The sequence below is a fragment of the Anolis carolinensis genome, chromosome 5 (assembly GCF_035594765.1).
Source record: "Anolis carolinensis isolate JA03-04 chromosome 5, rAnoCar3.1.pri, whole genome shotgun sequence".
In the NCBI taxonomy this organism is placed as follows: domain Eukaryota; kingdom Metazoa; phylum Chordata; class Lepidosauria; order Squamata; family Dactyloidae; genus Anolis; species Anolis carolinensis.
The window spans coordinates 33,763,255-33,780,951 of record NC_085845.1 but is presented as its reverse complement, the minus strand read 5'-3'; the positions used below and the strand labels follow the sequence as shown (position 1 = coordinate 33,780,951).

Sequence of the window (17,697 nt, the reverse complement as noted above, 5' to 3'; positions counted from 1 at the left end):
CATCTAGGGTCTAGATCACAGCTTCTTAAACTATGAGTCTGGGCTCCAAAATGGGGTTGCCATAACTGTATTTTGGGGTCACCTTCTTTTCTCCCACACGCTCCTCTCTGTTTTCCTCTCTTTCTCTTTTCTTTTCTCCTCCTTTCGTCCTTTAAATACCTGGGATCATATAAACGTTTCTCAGTAAAAAAGGGTCGCGAGTTGAAAAGGCTTAAGAGGCTCTGCTCTTGTGCAGTCCAGTTGGACATTTGCATGATTCACATCCATGCAGACAGTTGAAATTCACTCCTTGCATCATTGAACATTATGTCCAACTTGGATGAACATATGTCTTTCTTGTGCGTGCGTTTTTCCAGCACAATTCTCCATGCAAATACCAATAAGGTAAAGGTTTCTCCTGACATTAAGTCCAGTCATGTCCGACTCTGGGGGTTGGTGCTCATCTCCATTGCTAAGCCGAAGAGCCGGCGTTGTCCGTAGACACCTCCAAGGTCATGTGGCTGGCATGATTGCAAGGAGCACCGTTACCTTCCCGCCGGAGCATTGATCTACTCACATTGGCATGTTTTCGAACTGCTAGGTTGGCAGAAGCTGGAGCTAACAGCGGGCGCTCACTCCGCTCCTGGGATTTGAACCTGGGACCTTTCGGTCTGCAAGTTCAGCAGCTCAGTGCTTTAACACACTTCGCCACCACAGCATTATTTTTACTAAATGGGAACTGGAGAATTATTTACAGTAGAGTCTCACTTATCCAACGTTCTGGATTATCCAACGCATTTTTGTAGTCAATGTTTTCAATATATCGTGATATTTTGGTGCTAAATTCGTAAATACAGTAATTATTACGTAGCATTACTGCGTATTGAACTACTTTTTCTGTCAAATTGGTTGTATAACATGATGTTTTGGTGCTTAATTTGTAAAATCATAACTTAATTTGATGTTTAATAGGCTTTTCCTTAATCCCTCCTTATTATCCAACATATTCGCTTATCCAACGTTCTGCTGGCCCGTTTATGTTGGATAAGTGAGACTCTACTGTATTATGAAAGCACAACTGTCCCTTTTGGACTAAATGGGAATTGTAGGAGGTTACAGCGCCACCTTCCGGCGCCTATGAGGAATCACAGCTTACAGGGACTCAATTGAGGTTTTCCCCGAAGTTCCCATCGGAGGCCCCCTTTCAGCCTTGCTGCGTGTTGCTCTATGGGCTCCTCCGGTCACGTCCGCTGGGCGTCGCCCCGTCTTTCTCTCTCTGCGCAGGCGCACGGAGGGGGCGGCTTCCTGGGAGAGTGCCTGGCGTCCTGCCTTCCTTCCTCCTCGGACGGGGAATGGAGCCGGAGCGGGCGGGCGCGGCGAGGGATGGGCCCAGGGGTCGCGGGGTGCCGGGCCCTCCTCTTCCTCACCCGGCGGCCGCGCAAGGCAACGGCTCGGCCGGAGGGGGCGGGGAGGTGGCGCGGGGCCCGCCGCTCTCGGGGACGTCCTACTGGCTGGACTTCTGGCTCATGATCCTCTTCGACCTGGCGCTCTTCGTCTTCGTCTACCTCCTGCCCTGAGGCCCCAGGAAGACCCCCGGGTGAGCCAGGAAGGGAGGGAAGGGAGAGAAGGAAAAAGAGGTAAAGGAGGAAGGGAAGGGGGGAAAGGGAGGAAGGAATGGTGGGAAAAGAAAGGAAGGAAAAGGGAAGAGAAAAAGAATGGGAAGGAAGTAAGCAAAGGTGGAGGAAAAGGGAAGGAGGGAACGAATGGAAAGGGAAGGAAGGGAAGGGGGGAAGGGAGGGAAGGAAGGAAAAAGTAGGGAAGGGATGGTGGAAAAAAGGGAAGGAAGGAAAGGCAAGGGAAAGATGATGGAAGGGAAGGAGGGCATAGAAGGAAGAAAAGAGGGAGGGAGGGGAAGTGATGTGGAAAAAAGGGAAGGAAGGAAAGGCAAGGGAAAGAGACGAGGGAAGGGGGAAAGGGAAGGAAGGGAAAAGGAAGAAAGGAAGAGAAGGTGGAAAAAAGGAAGGGAAGAAAGAGGGAGGGAAAGGGTGGTGGAAAAAAGGGGAGGGAAGGTGGAGGGAAGGAAGATGGAAGTGAAGTGGGAAAGGGAGGGAAGAACAGATAAAAGGGAAGGGAGAAAGGGAAGGAAGGAAAGCACACATCACTCAAGAGCATAAAGCCTTCAAATGGGGATCATACACACACACATATACAGTAGAGTCTCACTTATCCAAGCTCCTGGATTATCCAAGCCATTTTTGTAGTTAATGAGAGCGCATATTTGTTATTTATTTATTTACTGTGTTTATATCCTGCCCTTCTCACCTCAAGAGGGGGACTCAGAATGGCCTTACAGAAAGGCAGCAATTTGATGCCATGAACATACATATATACAGTAAAAATAAACATATACATTAAAACCAAAAATAAGCAGCAATATTAAAAATAAAAATCACATCAGCCAGAATCAAAATCCAAGGCCGTTCCATTTGTCATTTCACAATTCCGTATATTCATATTGCACTAACTTGATAGCCAAAAGCTTGCTAGCAGATTTTTACTCTGTTTGCATGTATGTATATGTATGTATCATATGTGTAAAACCAGCATGTTTGTGTACACATATATAAATATAAAACCATGCCTATCTATGTATATTAAATCAGCATGCATATATAAAACAAGCATGCATGTGTGTATATAAAACCAGCATCTGTGTGTATATATCTCTATATATAATCATGTATGTGTGTGCATATTATCGCTATATTAACTAGCATGTATGAGTGTGTATGTTTGTGCATGATTCATATAAATATATAAAATGGTGCAATTGTGTGTGCATCTATCTGCCTACCTATAAGATATAACTACCGTGTTTCCCCGAAAATAAGACATCCCCATAAAATAAGACCTAGTACAGGTTTGGGAGACTTGCTGAATATAAGACCTCCCCCAAAAGTAAGACCTAGGAGGGAGCCGCTGGTGCCGCAGCAGCGGCTCCCTTCTCCTTCCTCAGCTGGTGCTGTGCAAATAAGAAAGTGCTGCTCACGCTTTCCCCTCTCCCTTCCGTCGCTTCCCCCTTTGGACGGCACTCGCTGAAGAGGGGGAAGGAAAAGGTGGGAGAAAAAGCTTCTCCTTAGCCTTCCTGGCCGGTGCTGTGTAAATGCAAAGGAGAAGGGGCTGCTTGTTCTTGTCCCTTCCCCCTTTGGACGGCATTTGCTGAAGAAAAGGAAAGAAAAAGCGATAGAAGAGCTGTGCGAATGAGATCCTTTTCTCCTGCCTTTCCCTTTCCCTTCTGCAGCTGCCGCTATGGAAGAAGGGAGAGGCATGCACTCTTCCTGCCTTCTCACTTTCCAGCTTCCTCACTTTCCACGTGGCTACCTTTCCTACCTTCTTCCTCGCTGGGTGTGTGCCAGATAGTGTATGAGAACCAGGTACATTTTTCAAGAAAGGTCTATTATTATTACAGTAGAGTCTCACTTATCCAACACTCGCTTATCCAACATTCTGGATTATCCAACGCATTTTTATAGTCAATGTTTTCAATACATCATGATATTTTGGGGCTAAATTCATAAATACAGTAATTACTACATAGCATTACTCCATATTGAACTACTTTTTCTGTCAAATTCATTGTATAACATGATGTTTTGGTGCTTAATTTGTAAAATCATAACCTAATTTGATGTTTAATAGGCTTTTCCTTAATCCCTCCTTATTATCCAACATATTCACTTATCCAACATTCTGCCAGCCCATTTATGTTGGATAAGTGAGACTCTACTGTATTTCTACTTTTTGGAAGGGAGACAAATGAGGAAGGAGGCGTCATGGCTTTAGGAAGAAAGAAAAAGCATTCGCTCCATATGTAGCTCATCTTGACCCAGAGGAAGCCATTCTTTGCATGCATTCTGCTGTAGACATTGCTGGCCTGCAACTCCCACCATTCCATAGCTAAGGCCTGATGGGACTTGTAGTGCAAAACCCACTTTCCATTGACCTTAAAAGAGTGCTCTGACCATCCACCTGAATGCTAAGTGTATGTGTCAGATGGGCAATGTGCAAATCCCACAAGCTGTTTCCTGTGGCCCTCCATCCTCTTTCTGTTCCATCCAACTGGGCCTTTGAGGCTGTCAGTGCAGATCCCAGATGCTCTTGGCTTTAAAACTAAACTAACAAAAACCCTGAAATTGTTCTTCACTCCACTTAGATGCCACAAGGAGCCCTTTGAGTAAAAAAACATTTTGGGGATAAAGACAGATGACATGGGAAGGGAATGTAAGCTTCTAAGATCTAGTATGGGGATATCCATTCCTTGGATCTCTGGCAGTTACAGATCCCTCTTCTAAAATAAAACAATTAATTACATTTTTCTTCATGTGAATCACATTTTCTGGTTCTGAAATTTGGCAAGTACATCAATATTTTTGTACACTGGAAGATCACCTGTCACGTGTAATGCACATCACAATCTGAGCTGCCTTTTCCCTCTTTTATGGAAGGGTATTCTAATCTTGAAAATTAATCAGGAATGACAGGAATATCATGTTATGGACCGGAGTAGAGTGCAATATATGTCTTGATATGATACCTCATGAACTGTAGTTATTTTTCTTAATCTGTTTATCTTATTATGTTTATATTATTGATGCACTCTAATTGCTCTTTATGTGATTTTAATAGAAATAGTAGCAGTAACAAGACATTCTTGATAGGATTCACAGTTTGTCTGGTTATGTTGGCTTGTGATGTTAATTTTTTTTTTTGTTCAACAATAAATGTGAATTCTTCTTCATGAAAAAATAAGACATCCCCTGAAAATAAGGCCTAGCACATCTTTGGGAGCAAAAATTAATATAAGACACTGTCTTATTTTCGGGGAAACAGGGTATGCCTGTCTGTACCACAAAGGGAGTTACTAAGTGGCAACCCAGGGGCCTTTGTGATGTCACTCCATTGGCCATTGCTAGGTCAAGGAATGGCTGTTGCTAAGCGAAGTGGCTTTTTTGTGATGTTACTGGGAAAGAAAGGAGATATGTGTATGAGCGGAGGAGAGGAAGGAAAGCCATGTTGCCATAGGGACATTGTGAGGCAGGCCCTCTCAGAGCTGGAGAAGGGAGGAAAGAAAGAAAAACAAAGTTACATCTGATAAAATGGCATAAAGAATATTTCCAAATGGATGCTATTACTGTCCTTTATGAAAGGAACACCATTTTACTATACTATTACACATAGTGGGACAGCCACATATTTTAGTATCCAGAAGGGTCCTGGAATGAAACCCCATGGGATGCCAAGGGCCCATTGCATTCACAGCAGTGCACTCCTTGGAAATTGCCCTCCAGAGGTGGGAGGGCAGTTTTAGAAATAGTTATTACATACTTCCTGTTGCAACATCTGCCATATGTGGGTGCATGTCACCGGCAAGATTCTGGTCTATATATGTGGCATAAGAAGTCCTACCAAAATTCTGTAGCAATCATGCCTTTAAGGATATAGTTGCAAGCTGGAAACATTGTTAAGCAAACACACAGCCGAGGCTCTCACGATTGCAAAATGTTTCCCTTGAGGCATTTGTTATGTAGTACAGGAAAATAATACATGTCTTGATTATGAGGCAGATAAATTAATTCGTCCATCTCAACAGGTTCATTAACCTTCATCAGCCGTTGTCATCACTTTGTCTGAAGGGGGAAGTACTGTCTTGACACAAAGTTCTTACTGCCTGATTGGTTCATAAAAACTTTAAATTTCACTGAAACCTAGAAGAAATTCAAGTAGAAAAGAAAATACCCTATATAGCACATAATTAACTTCATAGTATTTTTGCATGTGCTGGTGAACTACAATAGACACATCAGTCCCACGGAAAATGTGTTTTAACTTCCATGTTCTTTTTTCACCAGGGCAACCAGATTCTTCTCCTGGAAAACCATCAGTAGCACTTTGATAAGCACATCTATTCCAGACAGGAAAAAGAAAAAAACAGAAAAGTTGTTATACTTCAGGAAGTGGAAGTCTGATTACCTGTTTTGGAACTGATGGCACATTTGAGACTGATAGACATGGAGTTTCGTTAATGAACTTGGAGCAGATGCCATTTGATATCTATTCTTCACCTGCAAGTACAAGTTATGCCTTCTGTTAAATGTTACTGAACAGATTAAAAGTTTTCAACTATGTTGAAGTGCTTCATTTCAGTAATTGACTATAAAGCTCACTCTTTAATAAAGAGTAATATAAAATAATTCAAACCAGTTTTTGTGATGTTTCTCAGAACAGATAATCTGTTTTGTTTGTTGAACTCTGAGGGGAAGAGGATTTCGGGATGTATAAACCGCTCAGTTACAGGAATCAAAGTAGAAGCTTTATCCTTGTCTAGCTTCTAAAGTGTGTACTTTTTACAATAACATGTGAGATGATTCCAGCCTTTCTGAATTGTGCTGTGTTGCATCAGAGTCCTTTGTTCTTTAGCAACATGAAAATAGCTGGAGAAACAATACTTGAAAAACTGGAGGATAAACTACTTGAAAAACAAATATTGGACTGAGAAAGATGCCTACACTGTATCTAGTTTGGTCTCCAAAACCTATTTTGCACATGTATTGAAAACATCTGCTGCTAGGCCTTAGAGGAAAATGGCCACTTAAATGCATAAGAATTGAGATGGCAGTAATGTACTTAAAGCATAAGACCCTATATAGCTCCTGTAAGACTTTTGCTGTAAAAACTTTACCGCGCCTTAATTCTCTGCTCGTTCACTTTTACATTGGAAGTGATCTGTATAACTGCTTTGACTATATCTTCCTGTGTGACTGACTCTCCACATTATCTTTAAAAACTTCTGAAAACAACTAGGTCAGAGGTATCCATTAGATTCATGAATCAAATCTCTCCCAGTCCTAGTCAAATATAATCATTACAATACCATGGCACTCACTAAGCAGATAAATGGACCCGTCCAGATGAAGTATTCCATCTTAGATAATGTGGGATGCTTTGGTATGTAGTTTGTTTTATAAGGCACAGTACTGAAGAATCAGAATTGTACAGGTGTTTATGTCCGATTACACCCTTTACGTTCTTGTCCCATAAATATTAGAATAAACAGACATACTGAAGTAACTATCTGCCCAGCAAAGAAATTTCTGCATTCAAATACAGGGAATGACATTTCACTATTCAGCATCTACTCCTGTGAAACGTTGCCTTATGTTTACATATTATATAGTTGTATGCATAGTATGGGCCAATCTTAAATAGTGCTACCAATTTGATGAAGAAATTCAGTACTGAAAATTTGTCAGTACACCCAAATGCTAATAATCTTCAGCCACCACTGCCCTTTAGGGATCAAGAGAGCCACAGTCTTAACAATAAGAATGCCACAGGCTTCCCAGTCTATTCTGAGCTACAATACCACACATTTTAATGTGGGTTAATGTGAATCAGTAGTATTGATTTCTATAGTGATAAGATAAATTGAACTACAGTAGAGCCCCGCTAATCCAAGCCATGCTTATCCGAGCATCCGTACTATCTGAGTCAAATGTTCCCCCCCCCCACTCACCCCTCCAGATCCCAGTGCTGCCAGAACCCAGCTGGGTGAGTGAGCGAGGGACAGAGGGTGGGCGAATGAAGGAGGAGGGTGGCAAAGGCCCTCTCCCTTCACTCACTCTTTCGCCAGGCCGGGCCCTGGCATGGCGAAGGAGTTGAAGCACGGAGGGAAGGCGAGTGAAGGAGGAGGGCGGTAAAGGCCCTCCTTTGCTCGCTCGCTCCTTAGCCAGGCCAAGCCCTGGTGCTGCCGGGCCCCGGCGTGGCAAAGGAGCTGAGGGACAGAGGGCAGGCGAGTGAAGGAGGAGGGTGGCAAAGGCCCTCCTTTACTCGCTCGCTCGCTCACCAGGCCAGGTGCTGGGCAGAGGAAAAAGTGCCTCTTCCCTTCGCCCGGCAGCCTTTTGGGGAAGCCCCGGTGCGTGTTGCTAGGCAGCAAGCACGCACTGGGGCCTCCCTAAAGGGGGCGCTGGGTGGAGGAAAGGGGCACTCTTCCCCTCACCCAGCACCCAGCGGCCTTTTGAGAAATTTGACATTTAATAGGCTTTTCCTTAATCCCTCCTTATTATCCATGATATTCACTAATCTAAGGTTCTGCCGGCCCGTTTATCTTGGATAAGTGAGACTCAGGAATTTAGGAACTCTGAGGAACTCACCTAGGAACTCTGAGGAATTTTATCTACAAGACTAGATGTTGCATGTGAAAACGTTCTCATTTAATTGGAGCTTAATTTTTCTTCTAAGTATTTAAAACTACTGCTGTATACCTGATCTTTGTCTACAAAACCCAGCATCATTCCCCATGTCAGTTGTAAGCCAAAGTATCCGAAGAGACCAGGAAAGGTAAGACTATTGTACAAACGTAACTAGGAGCAAGTTCTGTTGAACAAACTAGTATTTAATTCTGAATCGAACATGTCTACACAAAAGGTTCCATAGGAAAGAATGTACAATTCATTTAATAAGTTCTTTAGACGAACATAAATAAATTCCATTAGATAATGACTACCTGCATAATTTATAGATGCAATAGAAAATGGCACAGAACCAAACATGTCAGTAAGGAATCTTGTTTCATACTAGATAGTTTGGTCACTGTGTTATTTGATGGCAAAGTCTCATGCTCCTAAACTAAGGAGTAGCTTTACTGTTGGATATAAAATTAACACACACCCATTGTGCTGCTCATGCTTGCTTGAAAAAACCAAACTTAGCAGCAGTGAAATAGACTTATTTCAAACTATGCACATGTAAGCTAAGCACTGTATAGGTTAACTTAATTGTATCCGACAAGTTGGAACAAGCAGAAAATGCACCTTTGGATCAAAATTTTCTAAAGACTATGACAATGAAAGTATTGTTTACAAGACATGTTAAATGCATTTAGCATTACAAAAGTCATACAAATCTATAATCTGAAGGGAACAATTATAAAAATAGGCACCCTGGAAAAATAAAAAAAAATCAACTTTTGCTAGCAAATATCTATTTAGAGTGCACGGTCTGTTATAAAAACTGACCATAAGTTATAATGAAATAAGCATTATCTGATAGCCACAAATCTGTACAAAATGTTGTCAAAAGACGAAAACAAAGGTATCAATTTACAAGAATATATACTATTCAACATCTTTCTAATAAGCATAATCAGTTTACTAATTGTGCCTATTAGCACCTTTAAAAATAAATGTACAGTTTAATATTTCTCATTTATACAGACATTTAACATTTGCTATGCACATTTTTAAAATGTAGTAATGCTCTTACACCAGATCATTCACATTTGTTAGTGTTTATGTCAATACTGCAGAGTCAAAAACACAATTTCTAGTAAGAGCTTTCAATAGTATATTTACAGATTCCAGTATGTTACAATTCCATTTCTACACACGAAGGCTTTAAACTATTAACACATTATGTGTGTAAAAAGAATGAAATGAGATTTTTAAAATTCTATTTAAAAAATGAATAGAAACAATAACTTCACACAGCTTCTTTTAGATGAACGTTCTGGCCTGTATTCAAGGCAAAGGTTCGGTTTCACTTGTAGTAATGCTTTAAAGAAATACTTTCTGCAAAAGTCTTACTTTTAGGGAAAGCAAAAAAGGAAGGAAACAAGATTTAAAGCAACGGATGCAAGTCATTTGGTATGCTGCAAAATGCCAAGTAACAAATTATAGATTACAATTTATGGTTAACATACTGTCAAAATATAATTCTTGATGGGCAGCTGTTGACCTGTGCTCTCTTATACAGCATCATGGAAGGCCAAAACCACTGATGGATTCCTCTTTTTTCCTTTTTCTTTGGGGGGGGGGGGAGGGGTAATTCTTAAATAGAAGGCAATTTTAGTATCTGAGGAATTTAGGTGCATAGCTTTTTCTAACCAAGTAGCTAGGTTCCTAAAGATACAATCATGTTTTTATGGGGAAAAGGGGGGGGGGTGGTCCTGAGAAACAAACTTAGGTATGTGTATCCCCATTCTTGGTTTCTGTAGGTATGTATAAAAACGCAGGTATTACAAGGTTCCAACAAAGATACATAAGGTATAATTTGGTCAGAAACCCTTACACTCCATTGAATGGCATTTCACAATGTAGTCAAGGGAGCAAACCAATTCAAAGTAATCCTTCTGTAACACACACACAGACATACAGAATACTAGATAGCATCCTGATAAAATATAACACATTTAACATCTTCAATTTGCCAACAGTAAACGCAGAGCTTAATACAACTCCAATACAAGCATTTGATGGAAAGTCTTAATCAATTACATGGCTTAAAACAAAAGGCATGTCTCCCTTTTCTCAGAACTATGATTTGGGTGTTTTTTAATCATCTTTGTCCATTTATGACAAATTTATATATATTTCAAAGGGTTTTTGTAATTGGGGAATACCCAAAAGCTCATTTTGCCAATGCCTTTCTCTGAAATATAGCTTACAGCACTTGGTATTTGTTGGTGGTCTCCCACCTAAGTACTAGCCAGAGTTGACCCTGCATAGCATCCAAGCTCAGACGACATATGGTGCTTTAAGGGTATTTTAAATACTTCCCCATTTTTCAGAAAGTATTGTACCATACAATTTATTTTTATCCTACAGTAACTAAATGAGAATTCCATGTAAACCTAAAACTCATTATTTTAGACCTGCCACCTGCTCCCATAACAGGAACGTCTAAGGAGTATTTTCTGTGTATCCCTGCTCATAATTTGAATTAAGACATTAGGAACACCAACAGCATTTTCCATCCATGCAAATAGTCATATATTGTTTCTTTTGGCCATTCTAATAAAAATATATATACAATTCATGATATGAAATTCTTTTGCAGCATAAGGATAGCCCCAAACAACCCCACTACATACAACTGCTACACACAATTTGCAGTATTTAAGGTATGCTGTAAGGAACATCTGTTATTGCTATTTAAACCACCAGTTGTCATTCTATATATTAAAATACGATCTAAGTCACTCATTAAGGCATCGTTTTGAATAACCGAAAACTACTATACAGTCTTGGGTTAAAGATATCCAGGACAACAGAAATATTGACTCAAGAATTTCAGATACATTATGGGTTTTAACTAATACAAAATTTTTCCACAATTATTTTCTGATTATATGTACCATTCTGTGCATAAGTCTTGACCTTTCAATATATCACACCAATATTTAAAAGACTCCTGGTTAGACTAAAATAAAACTTCTAAAGTTGAGTTTACAAGAGCAAGAAAAACTTCCATCTTACAACTTTAACAAGGCAAACCAGTAGTATTGCTACTACTGTAACTTTTATTTAAAGGGTACCTAAATGAAAGGGAAGGTCAATTCAATATTCCCATTAAATGCACTTTTCATGTTCTTGCAAGGGCTTCTACAAGGGATTCTTAGGCAGGACCGGTGCTTTAAGTTATCTTAAGGAATATTTTCTCTTTTTATTCTCACAACACATTAGCAAGAACTAGTCTTTCTCTGCCGAAGACCAGCTCTTAAAACTAAGGGGCAAACTAGGGTATGTAATTTCTGATGGCCTTGACCAGACCCATTATGAGTCACATTAGCATCTTCTGGCAAAACTAGAAGTGATCAGATAGTCACTTCAGGTTTTTAAAAAATGAGTTTGTATGGTAAAGATTGGGGAAGATGTTGTGTTTTAGAGGACACTTGTACCATTTGGAAACTCCCAGACATACAATTCTTCCACCACCCATACTTAGGGGGGTACATGGTTCTCGCTGCTGGTGTAATGTGTGACAGAATGGAGATGTTTTTGTTTTTTTAATGGTACCCTGGAAATGATCAGCTAGCTACACAGAGATATCATATAGCTAAAAAAGCCTTGAAAAGACTTTGATGGGGAAATGCAGCTTGCAACCCATACATCTCCACCTTTCCCTGAATTAGTATATTTATTCATATATACAAACGGTAGAATGATACATGACATGTTGAGGTAGTACAGTTCGCATGGGAGTATAACTGTTCAGTTTTTAGGGTGAGTATTTGAAAATGCCTCCATAGGAAAACTATACGTTGTGTAAAAACTTTCAACATTGAGCAGGAAAACACCATGTAAGAGCCTTACACAAAGGACAATTTTCATGTGAGGGCTAAAGCTCCCAAGTGAAATCTGAGGTAGTGTAAGCCCCTATGAGAACTATACTACTTTGTTATTACATGTATCCTTTGGCCATATGTTTGCTCATTTAAAAATCAAGTAGTTCCATATTACATTCTAACTAGGGTTCATTTAGCGGCAGCCAAATCAACAGAATTAATACGATGGATGTCCTTCCACTGCTTCAAAACTAAATTGTTCAAGATCTATGCTTAAACATCTACTGTATCAACAAAACGGCAATTGAAGATTTAAAAATGCATGATTCCTAAAATGTAATCTAAAGAATGTGCCCTAAAATATGGTTTAGTAACTAATCGATTGTGAAATCAGAACTAAAGATGATGGTTTAATATCAATCTACCAAATTTTTAAGACAATTTAAACAAGTCATGCCATGAAGAAGCAGCATAAATTAGTTGCAAAAAAGCAGACTATTTATATTTCTCAAATACATGTATAAATAGGATTTCTGGTATCAAGTCTGGCTGAATTCTACATTAGCTTAGAATGGGTGCAAATTTTGTTTAAGTAGAAAAATGATGTATATATTAGCACAGGATCAAAATACTTTGAATCTTTGTTGATCACACATGCATATGCAAACACAATTCAAGAGCTGTAACTTCTAAATGAAGTGAGATATAGACACCTAAACATCCCATCATGTGCCATGTATCAGTGTTCATTCATGACTATTTTTACCTATTGCAATACATATTTCCAATGCTAGGTTTATGTCTTTGCTCAGGCGTGGGATAATCTGATTCACATGTACTGTGGTATGAAGGATTCAGATGCACGGCAGATGTCTCTTTGCTTAACACACTACTGTCTACAAAATACAGCTTAGGTCTCTGGTGGTATTTTAGCCTATATGTATCAGTCATACAATTATCAACTGAAAAGTAAGTCGTAAGAGATACAATATCATTTGCGTTTGCATCCAGTGAGCTAGCACGAGTTCCCATAAGACAAGTCCCCTTGTTTGTAGGATGACTAGAAAGAGCCCACAAGTCATTTCCTGATAAACTTGTTGGAAAATCTGTCTTTGAGGACTCATTGCCATGAAATGATGCTTTAACTCTTTCTTCATCTGCAAATGAATTTGCTTCTGGCGTAGCTTTTGAAGGAACACTTGCAAGATGCCTTTCAATATTTGAAGGATTTGTGCATGGTACTTCTGTTACTTTTGGGTCTATAGTGGAGTCTTGTTCTAATCCATGCAAACTAGTCAGAGTATATTTCTTTGGTGGCAAAGGAGGAGGAAGATTTTGGTAAATTGCTTCTGCTGTATCATCAGTCTTGCTTCCATACAAAGGAATTTTATGCTCAACCGATGGAACTGATTCACTATAGGAAGGTTTGGATATATTCTGTTGCAAAAAAAATGCAAGAGCCGGCTTGGATCTCATTGTCCGTGTTTGGGACAACTGTGACTGGGAGGAGAGAGATTCCTTGTTCAGAATTCTTTCAGCCATGGTTGGGTTCTCCCCATTGTAAGAACTTGCCAAACTCTCAACACTGTGCACTGGCATGGTTGTTTCATCAAGTACATGGTCTTTAGGCCATCGTCCATTATTTTGCTCACTCAATACACTGTTCTTTGTTCCTTTCTCACTGTGGTCTTTTAAAGTGCTCTGAAGTGTTAAAGGAAAAAACTTCTTATTGCAATCAGGTATGCCAGTCCTAGAACATAAAATATTAAAGGTTAAAGAATTAAAGGTTAAAGAAGATTAAAGAATTAGTGGCCTAAAATGACAATTAAAACTATTTAAAATGTAAATAGACATTTCATGTTATTTCCCTTATTCTAGCCGAGCTTTGAAGAGGTAGCATAAGCAGTTAAAGAAGTTCATTAATCTATTTCCAGTACTGGCACAGCACACAAGTCAGGAGAGTCTACTATTCAGGATTGAGGGCTTCATGTTTAAACATACTATCTCAATGTAGTCTTTGAATGCAGCCAACCTTTTCCATGATTTATTTTTAGGACACTAGCAATGAAGGGAAAATCTACTCCCACTGTGACTTCCATAGATCCAGTAACAGCGACACCCTCAAGGTTCCATCCTCAAGACAGGTATATGCCTCCTATTCATACAAGAAGTGGCTCAGATGTATAGAAACTTTGCTAATTTAGTAGTCTTTACTCTATATTGACATATTTGTCCCCCAAAAAACAGCTACCTAACATTTAAATGATACCTCTGTTTATCAATCACCATCATTAATTTCATTTATAATCCACCTTCAAAAAAGCTGAGAGTAGCTAAACATCTAGATATTTTAATTGACTAAAATTATGCATCATGTGAAGTTACTGGACCACAGCAATCACAGAAATAAAATATTCATCTGCATCTTCCTTGGTATTGATTTTAATTATCCTCCAAGACATTGACAACTAAACATAATTTTTCCTGCTCACCATCCAACTAATGTTTGATGGCTGCTCAAAGGAAGGTCTCTTTGACTCTTTGATGATCTTAGCATATGGACAGGATGAAAGAAAAGAAGGTGCTATTTAGAAACTTTTAGATCAAGAACAGCACTTTGAAACTACACATGGAAACAAACAGGAAGCCTGCACGGATCATTAAGTACTAGAATAATAATAATAATATAATTTATTCTTATACCCCGCCCCATCTCCCCGAAGGGACTCGGGGCGGCTTACATGGGGCCAGAATGACAGTTAATAACCTTGGCTGCCAAATAAACCCAAAGAAGTTCATGCAGAACTTGTTACATTTATGTAATTTCAGTTATGTAATTACAGTTTTATAAATCTCCGTTCCTGGCTATGTAACTGAGATGGCATTGGTCACCTTGGTAGATGACCTACTAAGAGAGATAGACAGGGGGAGGGTGTCCCTGTTTGTTCTCCTGGACCTCTCAGTGGCGTTCAATACCATGATATTTTTCTTGGTCGTCTTCCTGGGATGAGGCTAGGGGGCACTATCTTACAGTGGCTCTGATCCTTCCTGGAGGGGTGGACCCAGATGGTGGTGCTGGGGAATACCTGTTCGACTCCCTGGCCTGTGGCTTGCAGGGACCCTCAGCGCTCCATCTTGTCCCCATGCTGTTTAATATCTACATGAAACCATTGGGAGAAATCATCTGGAGTTTTAGAGTTTGTTGTCAGATATATGTAGATGACACCCAACTCTATTACTCCCTTCCACCTAAAGCCAAGGATGCCATTTTGATTCTCAACTGGTGCCTGTCATCAGTAATGGACTGGGTGAGGGCTTTTAAGTTGAAATTAAATCCAGACAAGACAGAAGTACTCCTGGACAGTCGGATGACGGATCAGGTTGTGAGGTTACAACCTGTGTTGGATGGGTTTCCAATCTGGGAGTGCTCCTGGATTCATTGTTGACCCTGGAACTTCAGGTGTCGGCAGTGGCCAGAATCACAGAATTAAAACTTGTGTGCCAGCTGCGCCCATACCTTGAGACACCAGATCTAGCCATGGTAATCCATGCTTAGTTACATCCCATTTGGACTACTGTAACACTCTCTATGTGGGACTTCATTTGAAGATAGTTCAGAATCTTCACTTGGTCCAGAGATCGGCAACCAGGTTACTAACTGGAGCGTCATACAGGGAGATAACTACTCCCATGCTGTGGCAGCTTCACTAGCTGTCTGTCAGCTTCCAGGCTAAATACAAAGTGCTGGTCATTACCTATAAAGTCCTAAACAGTTAGTGCCTAGGCTATCTGACAAACCGCATCTCCGTATATAAACCAGCTCAGGTGCTGCTGTTTGCGGAGGAGGCCCTGCTCTCAGTCCCACCCATCTCAAGCACAGCTGGTGGGAATGAAATACGGGGCCTTCTCCATGATCGCCCCCAGCATCTGGAACTCCCTCCCCAAAGAAATAAAAACAGCCCTCTCTCCTCTCATTTAAAAAACTTTAAAAATTCATCTATGCTCTCTAGCTTATGGAGAGGAGGAGGATTAGAACATCTTGAGGTATAACCATGTCTGGAAACTGGTGACTCTCCTTGGTTCTGTTGGCTGCTGTAAACCATTAATTTTAATGCATTTTAGTTGATTAGGATTTTTATTATGCTGTAAGTTGATTGATTTAGATCTACCATGATTATTTAATTACCTTTTTGGCCAGTTACTATAAATTTATATTGATGTGTTTGTTTACTGTTTTAATTTGGTTTGCTTTTTTCTATGGTTTATTATGGCATTGAATGTTTGCAATCTTTTGTTGGTAACCGCCCTGTCTCCCCCCCCCCCCAAAAGGAGATAGGGTGGGTTATAAAGTATTATTATTATTATTATTAGTAGTAGTAGTAGTAGTAGTAGTAGTAGTATTTGAATGCTTCCAAAAGTATGGCTGAAAATGCTTTGAAATTTTGAAATGCTAAAAAAGCTTTCATGGCCAATATTCAGAGGTGAGTTTTAACCCACATAAATATCTTCTTTAGAAACCATGTAGTTGTTAGACTTAATGATTAGAAGCAAGTAACTTAAATATCCAAAACTTAGCAGTAAAGATACTAAGTATAGAGCTGTTAAAAAGTCCTGAAAGGATTTGTTTTCAAAATATTAATTACAAGGTAATACAATTTGGCTTCCTGCATGAATTGCTTCAAACTAAATTTTGGCAACTTGAAACCTTTGGAGGTCTCTCCTGCCTCTCTACTCCCCTGCAATGCACACCTCAAAATTCTCCTCCTCAGGTAACAGAGGGTCTAGACAGCTAAACCTACATCCTCTCCATGTAATTGGCCCAGAAAACAGCTGCTTTTCTTAATATGAGTGTAATTTACATGGAGAATCCTTTATAAAAAATCACCACAGCAAGAATGCCAGATAGATATTCTACTTCGTATGTTCCATCCCTATCTTCTAAAGAAAATATTTGAATGTCTTCTAGCCTCTGAGCATATGTTCTCACAGGACACACTTAAGCACAGAATTTATTTATGTGCCTATCTGGTATGTTCAATTGTTGGATCATTCAACAGAAGCACGTTCTTCCATTCCCTGAAGCATCTTTGGCAAGCTAGAAAAAGCTAGTTTATGACTGAGAGGATGGAGTGCACTGAAGGTCATTATCTGCATGTAATCACCCACAAGTAAACCAGAGCTGCTTGTTGGGACAGGCCCCGTGTCTGTGTGTGCCTACCAGTTATTCTGTTAAGGAAGTGTATGTCTGTATGTCGAGAGAGAAGGGAAGGGTATATGTTCTTGTCTGGCTGAAACTGTCCAGCAAAAAGGTTGATTATGCAGGATCCCCTCTCACGACCAAGCCCTGTTGCCCCTAAGGGATTCAACTGTCATCTCCCCAAAAGTTACCCAAGACTGCTTAGATTGTATTAAAGCATTTTTTTAAAAAAAAAACAGTTACCTTTTCAATGGTGGACTGTGCATCTGTAGATGAGACAGCGAAGATGCATTATGAGGTCTGTAGTTAATATGGGTATTGGCTTGATCTTTCTTTAAACCTACAAAACAGTGTTTACATTTAATTTCAATATGCTGTTGTTCTGTGACTTCAAATAATT

At 39.9% G+C, this 17,697-nt stretch overlaps 1 protein-coding gene across 1 annotated transcript in view; it reads right to left on the bottom strand.

Annotated features, from left to right (window-relative positions):
• Positions 1 to 8,410: 8,410 nt before the first annotated feature.
• Positions 8,411 to 17,697, bottom strand: part of usp53 (ubiquitin specific peptidase 53) — a 41,578-nt gene continuing 32,291 nt past the window's right edge. Inside the window, exons 15-16 of the mRNA XM_003221776.4 lie at positions 17,541 to 17,637; positions 8,411 to 13,850 (exon numbers count right to left, since the gene is read on the bottom strand). Of these exons, the coding sequence (XP_003221824.2) occupies positions 12,863 to 13,850; positions 17,541 to 17,637 (1,085 nt within the window). The 3' untranslated portion in view covers positions 8,411 to 12,862. The remainder of the gene's footprint in view (positions 13,851 to 17,540; positions 17,638 to 17,697) is intronic.